General features: G+C 41.0%; 1 protein-coding gene across 11 annotated transcripts in view; it reads left to right on the top strand.

Moving 5' to 3' along the window:
- The window catches only part of cacna1aa (calcium channel, voltage-dependent, P/Q type, alpha 1A subunit, a), an 87,415-nt gene that overhangs the window by 38,599 nt on the left and 29,848 nt on the right, over positions 1-18,968 (top strand). For 8 of the 11 annotated variants that reach the window (XM_035996410.1, XM_035996418.1, XM_035996419.1 and 5 more), the window contains exons 19-34: positions 1,480-1,530; positions 2,375-2,543; positions 2,792-3,423; positions 3,672-4,021; positions 4,126-4,261; positions 5,503-5,632; positions 6,333-6,392; positions 6,560-6,666; positions 11,184-11,195; positions 13,069-13,168; positions 13,506-13,666; positions 13,903-14,043; positions 14,135-14,336; positions 14,508-14,672; positions 15,102-15,212; positions 16,931-17,014. In XM_035996410.1, coding sequence (XP_035852303.1) covers positions 1,480-1,530; positions 2,375-2,543; positions 2,792-3,423; positions 3,672-4,021; positions 4,126-4,261; positions 5,503-5,632; positions 6,333-6,392; positions 6,560-6,666; positions 11,184-11,195; positions 13,069-13,168; positions 13,506-13,666; positions 13,903-14,043; positions 14,135-14,336; positions 14,508-14,672; positions 15,102-15,212; positions 16,931-17,014 — 2,611 coding nt within the window. The remainder of the gene's footprint in view (positions 1-1,479; positions 1,531-2,374; positions 2,544-2,791; positions 3,424-3,671; positions 4,022-4,125; positions 4,262-5,502; positions 5,633-6,332; positions 6,393-6,559; positions 6,667-11,183; positions 11,196-13,068; positions 13,169-13,505; positions 13,667-13,902; positions 14,044-14,134; positions 14,337-14,507; positions 14,673-15,101; positions 15,213-16,930; positions 17,015-18,968) is intronic. The other 3 variants (XM_035996413.1, XM_035996414.1, XM_035996417.1) reach the window with 2 other exon arrangements.

An 18,968-nucleotide genomic window follows, 5' to 3' on the forward strand; every position in this document is an offset into this window, starting at 1 on the left:
GTAGGGTCTTGGATTACAATTTAACATGTTGTTTTTTAACAAACTTTATATCGCAGTTCTAGTAATCTAGGGCAGCAGTGTGCGTTCCATTCCACTGTATCAGTGTAAATCCAAAATCCCTCCTTTTTTTAGTATAAAGAAAGGAAAGACATTGACATTTGATGGGGAAAGGCCTTGTTTTTCCAACCAGGGATTTTAAACTTGGGGACATCAGTGGAGCATGAAGAATCTCTTAAGAAGATATTCTATGGTAGATTCAGAAAGGAGGCTGCCATGAAAGCTACATAAACCCCATGGAAAACAGTTGTAAGGCTACATAACACTAGTACTTTCAAAATGACACACAGTGCACCCTTAAACAGCCATACAATCTAAACAGATTGCAGGAATTCAAATTGGTGAATCTGTCTAAAAGGCTGGAAGGAGTTTCACTACTGTGTTTTCAGTAGTTAATGCACTACAGCTTGTGATTACAGTGACATTATGATAAACTGTCAGCATGCTCTATAGCAAAGCATAACATGCTCTCGTTAGTTTTTTAAAACTTTGTGTCACCCTTTGTAGGGTTTATCATCATCAACTTAGGCTCAACAGTATGAGTACATTATATTTTTTTAGTGCAATATCTTTGCAATGTGCATTAAAATCATGGGGGAAAACGCCTGTTCTCATTGGTGGTAAACACATGGGACCATAATAGAAGAGAGGAAATGTAGTTTTGTTTTCGTAGTGTAATCTTAAGAGGGATATTAGATTTAAATGATGAGGAATTTGACTGTAAAAGTGAAGCGAGAAAGGGGCTAATGTCACTTTTTTTGAAATGATAGGAACATTGAAGGAAAAGTAGGGTAGGAAATGAAGAATTTTCCGAACAAAAGTGTAATTAACTGGGAAAAAAAAGCTAGAAACATGTCAATTTAGATTTAAAAAATTAAAGATACTGTTCAGACAGATAGGAACGTCAGAGCTAATGCTAGGAGTTGAGAAAGATATGGTAAAAGAAGCAAAGAATGATCAGGACAGGACAGCAGTAGTCATGCAGAATAAGTGAGTGATGCAAGAAAGATGCAATTTGTGAGAAAGTGTGCAAAAAGGAGGACAGCGAAAAATAAATAGGATTGTTTTAGCTTCACAGATGGAACAAACTGCAGAGGTGAGTGTGTGTGAATGTCTGGGTGCATGTGTTTTGAGTGTGTACGTGTGTGTTTCTGTGTGAAGGGTTACATTCCAAAATGCTCAATCTTTTTAGCAAAAATGTTACAATTTCTTGAGATTTGTTCAGCTTTTGCATTTCAGGAATATATTTGAATTATTTTAGCAGTAATTTAGTTTTTACAACACAATTTATTCAAATAGTGACCATTTGTCAGGATAAGCTGGCTGTTTTTTTTTAAATGGTTCATGGATAGCCCATTTTGGAATGAAATCCTCCTTCTGTTCTTCCGTGCCATCTCACTCACCAGCTGTTTCCCTCCTCAGCAACAAAGTACACAGTGAGTGTCACAACGCTACCGACCCCTTTCTGGACTGGTATTTATTTATTTATTTGTTTATTCATTTCTGAATCCTTTCTGTTTATTGACTTTACAACCATTCCCTGCTTTCTTTTGTTTAAAACCCTCCTTTCCTTTTTCTCCTTGTCCCTTTTGTACCTAACTTTTCTATGAAGTACATACCTGGCTTTCTTTAGCTGTAATTTGTGTTGGCTTTTGTTGGGAGTACATTTTCTGTTGCCTGCACCTCACAGTACGGTTTGTTGCTTTTTATTGTGGTTGACTATTGGCTCTGAGAGAAAAGGAAGTTAAAGTTGATTACTGGCAGAAGTTTTATTGGGTAAGAAAGGTGGTCACTGACAGTTTTTGGGTGTTTCTCTATCAAGTAGATATAAACTCAGTCGCTATAACCAATAACAGATTCTTGTGATCATTGTGACTTTGCCATTTATTCAATTCATCTTGATAGGGATTTTGGGGTGCATAAAGCCTGTTCATTAAACTGTATACTTTAGAAGGTAGGTTGATTATAGATTATTATTACAAAGGCTGACCTTGCCTCAGTGTTATTCTCCTTGTGTCCTCACCTGGTTTACCGAAGTAGGGCTGTCCTGCCCGGCGCCTTGGCAAGCTGTGTAGACACCCAGAACTTTGTTTTGTTGAGTTGCCTTGTTCTATAGGTCAAGCCAAATGACCCCTTTAAATATCTGTGGCCCCCAGTGTGTCTTTATGTCCTTGGCTATTTTATGTACTTATATTTTTGGTGTTGGTTTTCACATCATGCTCAGGTCTTTAGTGTGTATATTTCCACAGCAGTCTTTGAAACCTATCTTTAATTCTGTCAATCTCCTCCTCCCTCTCCACCATGCTTCATTTTGCAGTAAGGAGCAGCAGAAGAACAACAACAAGGGGATCAACAAGTCAGTGTGGGAACAACGTACCAAGGAGCTGAGGAGGCAGACTCTGGTGTCCAGCCGTGAGGCCCTCTATAACGAGCTGGATCCTGACGAACGCTGGAAGGCAAGGACAGGGAGGGAGGAGCAAAACAATGTAAAGGAAAAGGCAAACAAAGCCCCCTAGACTTGTGCTATCAGTGTACACAAGTAATGGCGATGATGATGACTTATGTAAACACGTTGCTTACCTGGTGTTTATATATGTATAGTGTTTATACTGTATATGTATAGATTAAAAAGACTTGTGAATTATAACTTTATATTGTAACTCCTCCTCTTGTCCCTTCCATATCTTTAATCTCCTCCTCCATGCTGCCTCTCTATCCTCTCCTCTCCTTGCAGGTGAACTTCTCACGTCACATCCGTCCAGACATGAAGACCCACCTGGATCGACCGTTGGTGGTCGACCCCCACGAGAACCGCAACAACAACACCAACAAGACCACTGCAAACAGTTCAGACATCTGCTTCAGCCAGCACCATCCTGCTGATGAGCTCCACAGACAAACACACCTCCACGAACACGGTGGCCAAGTAGGTGGGGGTGGTGGAGGCGGCTCAGGTCCAGTCAGGGCTCCCTTGGAGAGGGGTGAGTCCACAGAGAGCAGGCGGAGTCGTAAAGGCGAGCACCACCACCCCACCTCTCATGTCCGATTGGATGCTACAGTGATTCCTGGGCCAGGCTCAGAGGAGAGGCCTTCCAGGCGCCATCATCACACCCGGAGTGGCAGTCGAGGGGGAGGGCAGTCAGAACACAGGAAGCCCAGGTCACATCGAAAAAGTGCCGAAGATGGCGAGGATGGCGGGGGAGGAGCTGGAAAAACAGGGAGACATAAGAGCAAAGGGGTTGACAGAGGTGGAGAAGGAGCAGAGCAGGAGGGAGCTGGGGATGGCAGTGAGAGGAGGCCAAGAAGAAATCGCCATGGCAACCAAACAGACGGCGAAGGGAAGAGGATGTGCCAGCACAGAAGGAAGTATGTCCATTGCACGCGGCTGTAGATATGATGCAAACATCAATTGCAACAATGACATTTATGGATATTCACAAATAATTCTGTTTTCTAAAGTTGTCTGATCCAAAAACGTTATGCTTATTATTTCTTCTCTGTACTCATATTTGTGTCTGTGTTCCTATCACACCTTTCTCCGGATATCATCTCTCCTCACTCCATCTGAACTTTTTTTCTATTGCCAATTGCTTTTTCTTACTCCCTCTTTCTAGGGATTGCAGTGTCCCTAACCTCTCTACCACACGGCCCATTCAAAAGAGCCTCTCCAGGCAGGACAGCCAGTACAGTGAGGATATGGACAACCTCATGAATACCAAACTGGTCTCTGGCTCTACCCCACCCAGCGAGGTTCACCCTAATCCAGTTGCCAACCACACTGTGGCCCCTGGCTTTGGATCTGCCCTCCATCTTGCCAACAGTGGCACTCGTGGGAGTTTAGTCACATTAGATAGCTATGGGAGCATCGCCCATCACCGTACCAACAGTGTCATTAGGCTGCCCCACCCTGACTACACAGCTGTAGACATGCCAATTTTTCCATCCACCAATGCCATTCTGCAGGGTAAGGGCAGATTTAATTTGTGTTGTGTTTCTTCTATTATCTTTACTTGAACTGTTTTCTTAAATAACAAACTAATGTCGTCGTCGTCGCCCCCTTTGGTCCAGTCAATAAAAATGCCAACACAGAGCCTCTGCCAGCGAAGGAGGATAAGGACGATGATGATGATGAGAAGAGAAGGGAAGGAGGACCCAGGCCCATGCCTCCCTACAGCTCCATGTTTATCCTGTCCACCACCAACCCGTAAGTGGGATGGTTACTAACGCATGCACCCACACTCACCTCCACTCTATGAATCCACGTAGGCTGACACACAGAAATACATTCTTGAGGTATTCACCCAGCATTTGTGGATGGGGATGGAAAATGGATCTACTATTCAGTCACAGCTACAACACTTGTGCACGCACACTAACACATACATATGGCGTTTTTCCATTACATGGTACCTGCTTGACTCGCCTCGACGCGCTGTACATCCATTTTCCATTGCAGATTTTAGTACCGCCTCAGTGTGGCTGGTCGTCATAGCGGCGCCGCAGTAAACTGCTGTGACCTAAGGCGACGCACACACAGAACGTGGAAGGTGTGTTGTTGTTGCCACAGCCAGAAGACACATTTTGTTTCAAATGAAGCTGGAGGCAGCAAAAAAAAACCACAGCTGGCTAAACTATTTAAAAATGGCGAGTTTGTTCAGGACACCCCCGTCTGTCGCTTTCACGTCACGTTTTGGTATCGGCTCAGCTCGCTTGGAAGGAGGTGGTATTAAAAAAAAGTACCAGGTACTTTTTTTCGTAATGGAAAACCAAACAAGGCGAGTAGAGTCGAGGCGAGTTGAGCAGGTACCATGTAATGGAAAAGCGGCATTACATATGCAGAGCACTCTTAAGGCTGTTTTATGCTTCTGTGTCGAATCGACAGCATATCCCTGCAGACCCCTCTGCATCTACGCCGGACCCTACGCCGTAGCCTGACGTGCACCTCTCCAAAAATGTAACTACACGTCGCAGCGACGCTCGTCGCCCGGCCGTGGCTTGGTAGCGTTGCATTTCCCCTGACTCATTTCCTGGTTCTCCTTCTCCATAAACAACATGAAATCAAGGAGAGGGTTAACTTCTCCTGCTACAGATTTCCCATCTTGGTCAGAAAACACAGGGGAGACACTTCTCACTATGATCACTATGTTTCTCTCACTATGACTCTAGAGTCGGTACTCGCTCCAAAGCTAATCTCTCTCTCACTTCTCCCTCGCTCTGCCACACACTCCCCACACACACACATGCCAGCTCGACACACACACCAGCGCACAAGTATAAACATCAGGCCACTTATGTATGCTACGGCGAAAGCTCTGCGTGGAGCCTCCGCAGAACCATAAAACAGCCTTTAGAGTAAAAAGCAAATACATTATACTTACAAAGTAGATCTAATGGTATGCATAGCACTAATGCAAGAGAAAACAAAAAGTCTTTGTCTGCTCCTAGGTTTCGGCGGGCGTGTCACTACATCTGCACCCTGAGTTATTTTGAGATGACTATCCTGCTGGTCATTGCCATGAGCAGTATTGCCCTGGCTGCTGAAGACCCTGTCTGGCCCGAATCCCCTCGCAACAATGTAAGAAAGTCAACGTACATACTGTATATGTACTAATGCTTTTGTTGCATGAAATATTATGTGAATACAATACATATTGCTTTTGTTTTTATTTAATATGCTGGTTGTTTTTTTCTTTGTAGTGTCATGCCAGCCCTCTACATGTGTGGAGCTGCATCAATGAATAAATAAATAAATCATATAAAGTTTCACACAAAACGAAAATAAAAAAAATAAAAAAAGTTAAATCTCCTACCATTATGTTGGTTGTCAGTAGAAAATGAAAAGGAATATTTAGGTTTTCCCAGATTTTAAAATGTTACAAACGTACCCAGAGGAAAACAGCATACAGTAGGCTACAGCATGTTTATGCAAGTATAATAAACAGTTACAATATCATTTGAAAAGGACTGCTTCTGCCACATGTACTCAACATGATATGGATTGGATGTTAGACATAATCTCATTTAAATTTTGATTTGTAAAATTCTTAAATGTACCAATAAAACAATATTAGATAATACAATATATGTATCATACTATTTTATCAGTTATCAATTATGTGTTAAGATAACATTTATAAAAGTAAATCGCACTCCAATGTAAAATTATTGGTTTGAAATCTTAATTTGAAAATCATCATGCTGTGCATATCCACTCTGACACTCCTTTCCACTAAATGGATGCAGCAGCAAATCATTCCCTCTTTCTCTTTGTGCAGGTCCTACGCTATTTTGACTATGTCTTCACAGGAGTATTCACATTTGAGATGCTGATAAAGGTAAGGCAATGTCTGGAATCAACAATCAACAACTTCCTCCTGAATTATTAAGAACCCCAGCCCATTAATTAGGATAAGACACTTTCGAATGCACACCAAGGCTGAATTGCACATCCATACCCAAGGGTTCACATCTCATAATCAGGTTCTTTTTTTTTCTCCTTTAGATGGTGGATCTGGGCCTGGTCTTGCACCAGGGCTCTTATTTCCGGGACTTGTGGAACATCCTTGACTTTATAGTGGTTAGTGGTGCTCTGGTGGCCTTCGCCTTCACGTAAGTCTCTCTCCTGCCTCCCGCTGTCCTCCCCCATCCCTCCTTGCTCCCCTTCTCCTGCCCATCTACTGCCTCACTGGCACCTTGGAGTACAGCCTTCTCTGTTCTTCTTTATTCACCCATGGCTCAATTCGGGCTCTCTCTTTCTTTCTCTGACTTCTGTTCTTTCTTTCATACTCTCTCACATATTCACTATCTCTCTCTCTCTCTCTCTCTCTCTCTCTCTCTCTCTCTCTCTCTCTCTCTCTCTCTCTCTCTCTCTCTCTCTCTCTCTCTCTCTCTCTCTCTCTCTCTCTCTCTCTCTCTCTCTCTCTCAGCATTTCTATATTCTCCTGTCTCCTGTCCCCTCCTTCATGAAACCTTCTTTCTACCTATTCTCACAAATAGCCAATCCTCTACAGTTGGCCATTTCTTCTGCCTTTTGTCTTTCTCATTCAACTTTGCTCTTATAGTCCTGCCATTTCTAAGCCCCTCCACCAACCCCCTATGCCCCAACATGTTAAAAAAAGAGTATCCCAGCATCCCCTTCCTATCCACCTCTTCTTCCCCCTGTGAGAGGTGAGGACCACTCTTTGCACCTGTAACCCTTTAGTGCCCAGGGCGTTCTAGAGTTAAAAAGGCCCATGCAGAGCCTGGCCAGGTCATGCTTGGCTGGCTCTCAAAAATGTCCACACCCATCTCCACGGAAATGCAGGTACTTTAAACCCTACTTAATCTGCATGACTGTGAGTATAACATACAGTTACATTTGTGTAACTGGGTAAAGTTAGGGCGTAGATTATCAGCACTGTGCTGGGTACAAAGCATGAATTGTGATTTTTTTTTTTTTAGGATTTGCTGTTATGCTTTTGTATCGATAAGGAGAAGATTTTCTAGGCTGCAGTCAACGTTAAATGTAATGTGATATTGCTGCAGTTTGAAGACATTATAAGTTTGCAAAGGTAATGCAGTAACCTCCGCCACAAATACTCAAAGGTCATCTGCAGAAATATAAGGTTCTGCAGAAATATATGGTTCTGCTTGATCCCTATTTTTTAAGAAAAAAACAATGTCTGTGCATACATGCCCCACAAATGTTTACTTTTTGTGGTCTTGTGTGTGGGTTACACCTGAGTGGGGAAACAGGTGGGGGAGTTATGATAGTAGATGTGGTAGACACAAGAAGCATCCTCACATGGAGACCAATAAACTCTGGCCTTTGGATATTGCTTTTTCTATCTAAAAGGAGAAAAAGATTTACTTGCTGTGTTGATCCTGCCACGTTCACTGTGCAAGTAAGTGACCATTTGTAATTACCTCAAATGTATGCATTAGTGATGCGGGGCTGAAAACAGTAAATGTTATCATGGCTGTAAGTCCAGTCTTTCTGGGAATGTTAGACCTATATGCTTGCTCCTTCGCCATTCATTTTGTATGGCATCAAACCTTCTCTTGTGTTGGCCAGCTAAAGCTGAGGGGCTTGGATGGGAGGGGGGGATTGCTCCATCCATTTCATTTCCCAGCAACTATATAATACATTGAGTTACCTGTTTATGCTATTACTTGTACACCTGTGCGATCAAATGCATTTCAATACAATTCAATAAACCTTGTTTCTAAAGGTAGTGTCAACAATAGGCTTCACACAAAGAGCATTTTTTTCTGGACTGTTGTATTGGACTCTATTAGGTTGTACAGGTGAAACTTGTAAAGTGACAACTCAATGTACAGTACAGCAGCACTGAAGACATCTTTCTTGAGTAATAGATCTGACTTGGAAGAGAGTGAGCAGCAATTCAATCACTGGGATGATAAATTACCACAGATTTCCTTAATTTGAGATACTTGAGACCATATGACTATTTTCTTCATTGCAACTATATTGTCAACTTTCATTGGAAGTGAATTAAAACAAAACTTAGACTAACTTCCATAGACTCCATCAATGAGGATGGTCTGCTTCCATACAGACACAAGGTCTCCATATCCATGTATATCAAAATGGAAATGGCTAAGTGACATAAATAATTGAATGCATGCTGCATAATGCATTTGATAAACTATACTTGGTTCCTCCCCAACTCTTGATGTCTTTAAGACATTAGCTGCTAGGAAGTTTACCATGTGTAAACCAAATTAAACCCCTTACACTTTGCATTTCCCTAGCATGATATCCTCTAACATTGTCTCTTCAGTGCTCCTAATTTTTTCGTTGGTCTGGAGTTTGGTCCTGATCACTCAGCTTTAAAATCTCCTTAAATATGTGGAAGCTGAACTGCAGTAAACCTTTAAGTTGTTCATTATAGCCAAAGCTGGCCGTCCCTTCTTATAATTATCTTTCCTTCTTCTTTTGCTCTTTGTCCATCCCTTTACCTCTTTCACTTTTCATAGCAACATCCAACATCTCTTCTACTTCTTCCTCCTCATCCTGCTGGCCTCAAACATGTTTACACAATAGAGTTCTTTAAGGTCAACAAGGAATACGCGTAGGAAAAGAGCCCACAAAAAGTTGGGAGAATGCATCTTTTGACCTCATTCTAACCATGCTCATTACAGAGTTACTACAATTCTTAAAATTCACTGTTATATCTGCCCACTAGGTATTTAGGGAAACAAACAATGGTGCTACTACACTGTAGTTTGTGGCGAGCAGTATCCATTAACTTGAAGGAAAAATCCACCATTACATAATTATAAATGTATACTTGCCATTATTTTGCGAATCAATGCATTCACTGTATTTGTTAAGGAAGTCTTCAAAAGTACTGTTTTGTGGTTGGATTTCTTCTTATTTATGTCATGTCCTATGGCTGCATTGCACAATGATAAATTAAAATCATTGTCAATAGATGAACAAGTATCTATGCCACTTCTCTGGGCGAGTTGTCCATTGATGATTTTGTAACATCAATGAAAAATGTCACCTTTCTTACTCTAAGAGACCAATTCTGTGTCCTGTTTCAACATCGTCTCACGTTATCTTGGTTTTGCAGCTTATCTGTTGGAATACGAAGTACACACTTTGAATGAAGATTTAAATGTGTCTTTATCTGAGGCTAAATGTCAGCAATATACAGTAGCATGTGCTTGACAACACGTTATTTAGAAAATGTAAAGGAAATGTCAACAATTTGAACAACTACTACTCATTTGTTATAGTACAATGGTGGTGATTGCAGGCCAGCATGGAGATGAGAAATTGCTTGTCCTTTAAGAAACATATGAACTTGGCAGGTGCTCCAGGGTTCTAGTGATGGGGCTCCATCTATAAGACTGGCTTTTGCTCCAGTCTTTCTCTCTGAATCTTTTGTGTGTTCACAAATCTCTTATATCTCCCTAATTTCTAGTTGTGCATGTGGTACACATAAACCTGTCTGTGTTTCTGTTTTTGTGTATATATCTGTGTGCTTCTGTCCTTAACTCTGTGTCATCTAACCTCTTTCTGTTACATATTTATATGTGTGTCTGTATTTCCTCTCTCTGTGACTAAGTCTATACTTCCTATGGAAATGTTAACTATGTGCTAATAAATAGATGGCTGGTGCATACTGTATGTTATCATAAAGACAAACCCACAACACAATCAATTAAGCCAGTTGAACCAATAAGGTCTGATTTAACTATGATAGGGGTTAACGACACTAATGGCTGATGGAGAGATCTGAACCAGTCAGACTCATACACATCCAGATAGTGCCTTAATTCAATTGGTGGAAATCAAACAGCACTCCAGAAAGGCTCAGCAGTCTCAATGGAGATGTTTATCGCTCCTTTAATCCAATTAGTCTGGTCTGAGGGCTGCTGGTGTCTTGGACCGCTTGTTCTGCTGTCCTGCACATTTCTGCAGCCAGACTGAGCTTTATGCTCTGACAGGCTCCCGACGCTGAGACACTTGCCTGATAACTGACCTAGTTTGGTTAGCTTATAGGGATACCATGACATTTTGAGATACTTTATCAACATTCACTGTCTGTTCTAGTATGCAGTATGTATGTGCTTAAAGTGTGACCACCTTGTTGCATTTCTAGCAGTCCTCATTAATAGTGATTTAATCTATGATGTAGTATAACTCATGAGGTTTCATCTATTGTTTTGAAAGGAAGTGCTAATTTACAGATTTTAGTTGGGAGTTTGTTGTTGCCACAATTCAAATAAACTACATTTGGAAGATTTGGGTGGAATTAGAATAATAACAATTAATCCAGTGGTATTTTCCAGCTGAATAATAATACTAGTAATAGTCACTCACAGAAGCAGCATCTGGCCAGTAAACACATCGCTAATAAAATCCGAGATGAAGGCAGTAGTTTGGTGCTGTGTTCTAGTCACACTTTTTGATAAAAAGCAGGCATTGTGTTCTCTTTTTCTCTCTTCTTTCTTTCTTTCTTTCTTTCTGTCTCTCATATGGATGTTTTCCCCTTGAAATCCCTCCTTTCTCTGTGTCCCATTCTGTTTCTTTCTCCCACCCTTGTCTTTTTGTCTCCCTCTCTCTTTGTCTCACTGTCTCTCACCCATCATCTTTCCGTTTGGACCAGCAGCAGCGGCGGCGGGTAAAGTTCTCTGTCTTTTTCCTCCTCATTTTCTCCTTCTGCACTCTCAGGGCCTGTTCTTCTGATCACACATCTCTTTCCTTTTCATCCATCACAGTTGACTTCTGTACTTGTCTGGTCTTCCCTTTTTTTCCATTGTTCACCATGGAACAACTCTGACCAAACTAAATCTCAAGTTAACTTGCATCAGGTCCTCAACCCAATCACACAGATTCCATTTAAAAAAAATACCATTAGTACAATAAAAGCACAAGGAAACTTCTGGGAAATTTTAACCAAAGACAGGGGGAAATGTGACCAAGCAAATGCACACAGAGAGTGTGAGAAAGTGCCCCAAAAAATAAATTTAAAACATAAATCCAATGCAGAACCTAGGAGTGGTTTAAATACATGCACACGCGCGCACACACACACACACACACACACACACACACACACACACACACACACACACACCTACACAAGCATTTACAGCACACACCCATACACATGTGTGCTCACTTGCACACACAAAGTCTACAGTCACACAACCACCAGCAGTCTTCCATCTGGTATAACAGCTGTAAGACACAAGCAGCTGTACACCCAGCTGCCTTCTCCCCTAAGGACCACTGTCAGTGATCTTTAACCTTAATCTCTTTACCCTGATCTTTAGACTGGATATGTGAAAAATTTTGAATAATCTGGGCAGGGAGTTAAAGTACCATGAAGTTTTCCATAATGCTAGTTAGCCAGTTATCTAAGTAAACAGGTTGTGTTTTTTTCTGTTTACAAAGTAGCTCTTTTTTAGCATCAGTTAACGCCTGTATTGAATATTGTACTTAAGTACATAGTCAGGTAACTGGCAGACTTACTTAAAGTACTTTAACAAAAGTTCTTTTTCCTCACACATGTACCTAGAAAGCCCAAAGTGCTTAAGTGAAAGAGGTTTGGCTCAGCATTTCAAGAAATCATCAAGAAATGCTCGCAAAAATATCTTTGTCTTTGCCAAAATGGCCCACAAGACAAGATTCCATGCTGTTTGAACAATGCTGTGAAACCTGCTTATCCTAGTTGTAGTTTAGAATTGATAGAAATTAACTGGTTGAGTCATCAAAAGAGAGAGTTTGGCTGTTTGCACCACATTTATACACATTGCAACACTAGCAAATTGCGACATATGTTCAAAGTTTAAAGAGTTTGTTTTACTTTGTTTAACTATACAATGGGGAGCATTTGTAAGCTGTCATTAAGTTGACAGGAGGGCATTTCACTGTAAGTTACCACTCTAACAAGGCTTTAGGTAGTCAGCTGCTAACATGGCTCTCAAACTCTCTCTGTAAATGTCTCTGTGTAGAAAATAGTTCTCCATCACTCAAGCTGCTGAAGAAATATTGCATCATGGAAAGCAAGGTTTCAATGCAGCATGAATATATTTCACCATTAGCTGGGCATGTGCAAGGCCAGGCTTTAGCCGTCTTTGTAAAGCATTGAAATACATTGCAAAGTGTTAAACAAGTGTAGCTACTAGGTAGCATTCAGACAGTAATGACACCAGTTGTTCCCATAGCATGATGTACTGTAGTTGTAAAATACCACCTAACTCTAGCATGTAGCTACATTGCTAACCTCACACTTAGAAATAAGCGTAACATGATAGCAATGCTGCATGTGTTGCTATGTATTTAACCCAGACGCAGTTACTCATTTTGAGTTAACTCGGACAGAAATACCATCAAGGAATGGCTCCACACTGCCATTTGGGAATCGAGAGGACTAAGTCATACCCACCTGAACCTGCTGACTCTTTTTATTTGCGTGTGTGTGCGTGTGCCTGTGCGTGTGTGCTTTGGTGTGTGTTTGTGTGCTTTGGTGTGCGTGTGTACCCATACAGGGGGAGCAGTAAAGGAAAAGACATCAGCACTATCAAGTCTCTTAGGGTACTGAGAGTGTTACGACCTCTGAAGACTATTAAACGTCTTCCCAAACTCAAGGTATGTTTACATAGAAAATGTTTGACCTCGGATTAGAGTTACCATTACTTTTCTCATGGGGGACATCAATTGACATTCATTATTGTTCATCATTATATAACAATTCACACTGAAAATAATATAAATAGCTACTGTATATTAGACGTTTTTTTTTAAATTTACTACCAGACAGCAGCACAAACTGGGCCATAATGTACCATATTTTGCCCCTTAACCTTTTAATGCCATCTGATGCCTCAATTCAAGACTAAAACACACACATAATTACAATCCAATGTGTTTCTTTCATACAATAACCAACATGTATCCATCTGTTGTTCTCTTTCTCCAACCTCAGGCTGTGTTTGACTGTGTGGTGAACTCTCTGAAGAATGTGCTCAACATCCTGATTGTCTACTTACTCTTCATGTTCATCTTTGCTGTGGTGGCTGTGCAGCTTTTCAAGGGACGCTTCTTTTACTGCACTGATGAATCCAAAGAGTTTGAGCGCGACTGCAGGTCAGGAAATACCCAACTGTATTTACCCTGAGCGGTGAAAATGTTCTGGTCAACTTCCCAATATTTTGTTGAGGCCCTTAGTGCATAATGCTTGCCTCATGTGGTTTTAAAACACTTCTAGTGTCTCTGTTTCTTCCAATACTACAGTATCTACTTAGGAACAGAAAAATATATCAATTTGGAAGCAAACTCTCCCCTTTACGCATTGTGCTGACGATGTGATATGTGTATTTCAGGGGCGAATATCTGGTGTATGAACGTGATAACGAAGTGAAGGCGCAGAAGCGGGAGTGGAAGAAGTACGATTTCCACTACGACAACGTGGCTTGGGCCCTACTCACCCTCTTCACTGTGTCTACCGGAGAGGGGTGGCCGCAGTGAGTATACTTGAACATGCGCAGTCACATGAAGCACACATGTTTTCTGACAGCTTTTAACCCTCCACCATTCCCTGCTCTTCCTCTGCAGGGTGCTGAAGCATTCAGTGGATGCGACTTATGAGAACCAGGGCCCGAGCCCGGGGTACCGGATGGAAATGTCCATCTTTTACGTGGTGTACTTCGTGGTCTTCCCCTTCTTCTTCGTCAACATCTTCGTGGCTCTCATCATCATCACCTTCCAAGAGCAAGGAGACAAGATGATGGAGGACTATAGTTTAGAAAAGAACGAGGTGAGGAAAAAGAGTGAAGGAAGATAGAGATAAAAGGGTATTGGGAGGGGGACCTGAAGGCAGGAAGAGGGAGAGAACTGGGTAGAGAAGAAGATGGAGGGAAAGAAGAAAGACAGGAAAACATTATAGGGGGATGAAAACAAAACTTTGTTGTTTTTTTTTGCTTTGCAGAGAGCCTGTATAGACTTTGCCATCAACGCCAGACCTCTGACACGCCACATGCCTAAGAACAAGCTGAGCTTTCAATACCGAATGTGGGAGTTTGTGGTGTCTCCGCCATTTGAGTATACTATTATGGCAATGATCGCGCTCAACACAATCGTACTGATGATGAAGGTAAACGTCTACATGCTACAAACATAAAAACAGTAATGCACGCCAACAAAATAACATTACCTACTATTGAGTTTCTGAAGTTAATGTCTCTCTCTCGTTGTGCCTTTATCTCTTGCTGTCTCCACCTCAGTTACAAAACATAAACACTAGGCTGGACTTACTCAGATGTTGCTGTGTACACTATTTCCTGTGATAAAAAACCTTTTAATGAATATGTGACTCTCCATTGGGTGAGCTGAACTGTGTGTCCGTTTATATGTCTTTATACTCGCCCTCCTTTCTGTCCCTGGCGGTGTGTGTGTGTGTGTGTGTGTGTGTGTGTGTGTGTGTTTGTGTTTTTGTGTGTGTGTATGGCAATCCATCCCCGTGTATTTGTACACTGGTTTGTTGGTATGGATGTGTGTGCTGTCTGTGTGTGTTTGTTTATAGTATGACGGAGCTTCTGAAACCTATGAAGCTGTTTTAGTCAACCTGAACATAGTGTTTACCTCCCTCTTCTCCATGGAGTGTGTACTCAAGATCATCGCCTTTGGAGTACTGGTGAGTGTGTATATATATATATGTGTGTGTGTGTGTGTGTGTGTGTGGTCAGGATATACTGCTTTACTGTATCTGTGTAGAAAGTGCTGAAAATCGGTCACTGTGTCCACATTATTTTATTTACAAAAGAATGAGTGCTTGGCCAATGACAACTGATGACAGCAACTCCTAAAATTCACTTTACCCTGACTGAATTTCACTCTTGCCTTATAGCTCAGGAAAACTGTTCTATGTTTTGTTTTGGGGTAATAATAAAAGTCTTAAGAGAAACTACTTAAAGCTAATCAAAGCAATTTATAGTGAGAACAGTAAGACTCAATATGCCTGCAAGCCTGATAACCAAAACAATGGGCTAAAAGATGTAGAAAACATTGGATTTAGCAAATTAAATGACACTGTTTCATGTTGTGGAGGCTGCCCCGTCTATTATTTAGTTACATTAGGACACATTGTCTGCCGTTCATTACTGTTTACATATTTAAGGAGAAACTGTGGGGAAATAATGAGCTATTCAAGGTAAAAAGCGAAGATGCAAAGAGATAGGAAACGGTAAAGTGTGCAGTCATCGGAGCTGCAGAGGAATGGGAGGGAGGGAGGTGGATGCGGAAAAAAATGGATAGAAGAGATAGTTTAGGGATGAATGCTGGGAGGAGATACAGGACAGAGAGGGAACGGTAATACAGTAATTAGAAGAGTGAGAGTGAATGACAGATAGGCGGTAAAAAAAGAAGCAAAGATTACATAGGGGGTGGAGATTAAGCAGGATAGGATTTGAATCTGGGAGAGTGCACTTAAACACACAGAGCATGATCGTGTGTGTGTGTGTGTGTGTGTGTGTGTGTGTGTGTGTGTGTGTGTGTGTGTGTTGTGTAGTGTAGTGTAGTGTAGTGTAGTTGTCAAGGTGGTTTATTTTAATAGTCGCCTCCGTTGCTCTCTCCATGGCCCTCCACTTATCTAATGCACAGTTTGGCTGCAGGCAATATGTAGGAGAGCAAAAGAAGCAGACCTTGCTCATCAGTGTCTGTTCCTCACTATCGCTCTTTCTCTTTGAGTCTCTGTACTTATAAAGCGAAAAGTTAAAAAAAATCTATAATTATGTTGGTATATCTGTGGATAAATGTGTATGGATTGATTACACATTGGAGAGGGACGTGATGCTCTTTTTTCTAAAAGTTTTTTGAAACTAAAAGGAATTCAGTATGGTTTGGTTTATGATGTACTCTACAGGCATATTACAGTATGTGATGTTTGATGGCTGGTGTTCTGATGCAGTACAAGTTGTCCCTAGCTTGTCTGCTGGCATCCATCCATCACTGCGTGTCCATTTGTCTTATCTGATTTATTTTCCTGTTCCTGTCTGACACTGACATGCCTTCTTTTTCTCTTTCTGACTGAATTTTTTGTTCTTTTTCTCATTGTCTCACTCTTTACCTCTCTTTCTGCATCTTTTTTGTTTTAATATTACTTTAATCCTTCTTCTACTTCTACCATATCATTTTCCTTGTTATATCAATGTGGTCTGGCTATGGTCCATCTCCTTGCACCCATTTCTCGGTCAATATTTGACCTCTCTCTTCCTATCTATTTTTTCTGCATCCATGTTCTTCTACATTTTACTGTCTCACTCTTTTCACATGTCACCTCATCACCCTCTCACCTTCCCTATTTCTTCCCTCTGTCTTCTCTTCTTTCATCTTTCTCTTTTGTCCTGTTCACAGAATTATTTCAAAGATGCCTGGAATATTTTTGACTGTGTGACAGTTCTGGGCAGCATTACTGACATCCTGGTTACAGAGCTTGGGGTAAGGATTCATTATCTATGTAGTTTGAGTATGTTTGAGATATCTGTACTGAAGAGTCAAAACTGTAAACAGACGGACATGATATTGTATTAGCAATGTTTGTTGAGTGTATGTTTGTTGAGCTGGTATGACTATTTGTTAGGTGAGCTTCCGCATGTGTCTATGGGCCTATTCATCTGTCACATTGTCTAAAACACATTCAGTAGACACGACAAGGAGTTAGGGAAGACCATGAGTTAGAGGCCACTGTTGAGTCTTGCATTGCTCTGTCATGCATGAACATCTCTTGAAAGTCTTATATAATTGTCCCAGTTGGTGGGACGAGAAGAGACCAGACTCCAGCTAGCCAGCACTGAGCCACTGACAGCAAGGCAGAAAACATGCTGAGGCTCTGTAGCGAGCCAGTGCACAGCTTCTGCAATTATCAGATTGCATCTCAGGTTGGCCGAGGCTACAGCTACAGTCTTAAAGGTCCATCATAGGCCATCTGACCGTGCATAAACAATAAAAACATTTGTCTAGAAAAGAAATATCATAGGTAAAAGTGAGTGGCCAGAATAAGTCAATTAGTCGTTAGTAACATTATTGCTACACAGTGCACTAAATTGCTTTGAGCCAGTGGTGGTAAGATGGCCAAGTAGTTTGGTTAACTACAGAAGCAACATCATGATATCTACACATTATCTGACCACATTATCTGGCTTGGTAAGATATATTATTATAAGGGCTGTCAATTGATTAAGATATTTAATTGCGATTAATCGCATGATTGTCCATAGTTAACTCGTGATTAATTGCAAATTCATCGCACATTTTTTATCTGTTCAAAATGTACAAATTTAACACTTAAAATAAATAAAGTTTCTTACTACTTTAAAGTCTCTATTTGCTGCACTTTAAGAAAACTCACTTTTAAAGCTAGTTCACCTGTTACTATCGTTATTTCCTTTTGTTCTGTGTCGTTCACTACCGGTTTGAACACCGGTAGGCTGCATTTACCAGATAGTACGCGACTGTCCTGCTATTATTACAGACATGTGGACTAACCACATGTGCATGGACTCACATCGGTGCGCTGCTGAGAGTGAGTAGGGGAAACACTAAAATGGATATTTGGCATTATTTTAAACAAATGGGAAACACTGATGTATGAAACTGCCAATTTGATTAATTTACTTATTAATCAATGGTGCCGGAACTCCCTTCCAGATCTTTCCGGACCACTTTAACCTGTGGTTACTGCTGCATCACTTCCTGATTTCCCAAACTACGGAATGGCCCGAGGCCCAAATCACAGAACACACGTACATTATTTGCGCGTCAAACAAATAAGTACGGTTAAAAGGAATTTGCGTTGTTATAACTTACTATAACTTGTTATTATCTCGTTAATTTTGACAGCCCTAATTATTATGTAACATATTGACACCCATCATCACTTTAAAACCACACTAGTTTATTTAAGAGTTTAAAGTTAACGATAACACTCGTACACCAAAGTTGTTTCAGCTTTCCCAATATTAGGCCTCCAATATGGCTGCCTGAGTTTGCTTTACCTATAATCATCTGAAAGCCATAAACACAAACAAGGTAGTAAATGGCCACAAAACGGTTGAAATGTGTGCTAGTTTGTATGTGAAAGTGCATATTTATGAAAAAAATTGATTCTGAAGGTGTGTTCAGACAGAACATGAGGCGAGTTTTATTGTAAACAATAAAAGCGGTGTAATTGCAAACAAAGTCAATGTGAGGATGTGAATGGTCACATTACACTTCCATCCTACGAATATTCGCTCCGTTTCCCATTTGCTTCTGTGGAAGCCCGTACGAATTTGCCCAGGGTGGTGCAAACTGAGGCGAAGAGGCATCCGTGCGAGTCGAAAATATTTAAACTGGAGCAAAATAAAATTCACACTTATTCTAGGGCCAAATACATCTACTTCATACATGTACA

This window comes from Sander lucioperca, chromosome 21, assembly GCF_008315115.2.
Source record: "Sander lucioperca isolate FBNREF2018 chromosome 21, SLUC_FBN_1.2, whole genome shotgun sequence".
Lineage (NCBI taxonomy): Eukaryota > Metazoa > Chordata > Actinopteri > Perciformes > Percidae > Sander > Sander lucioperca.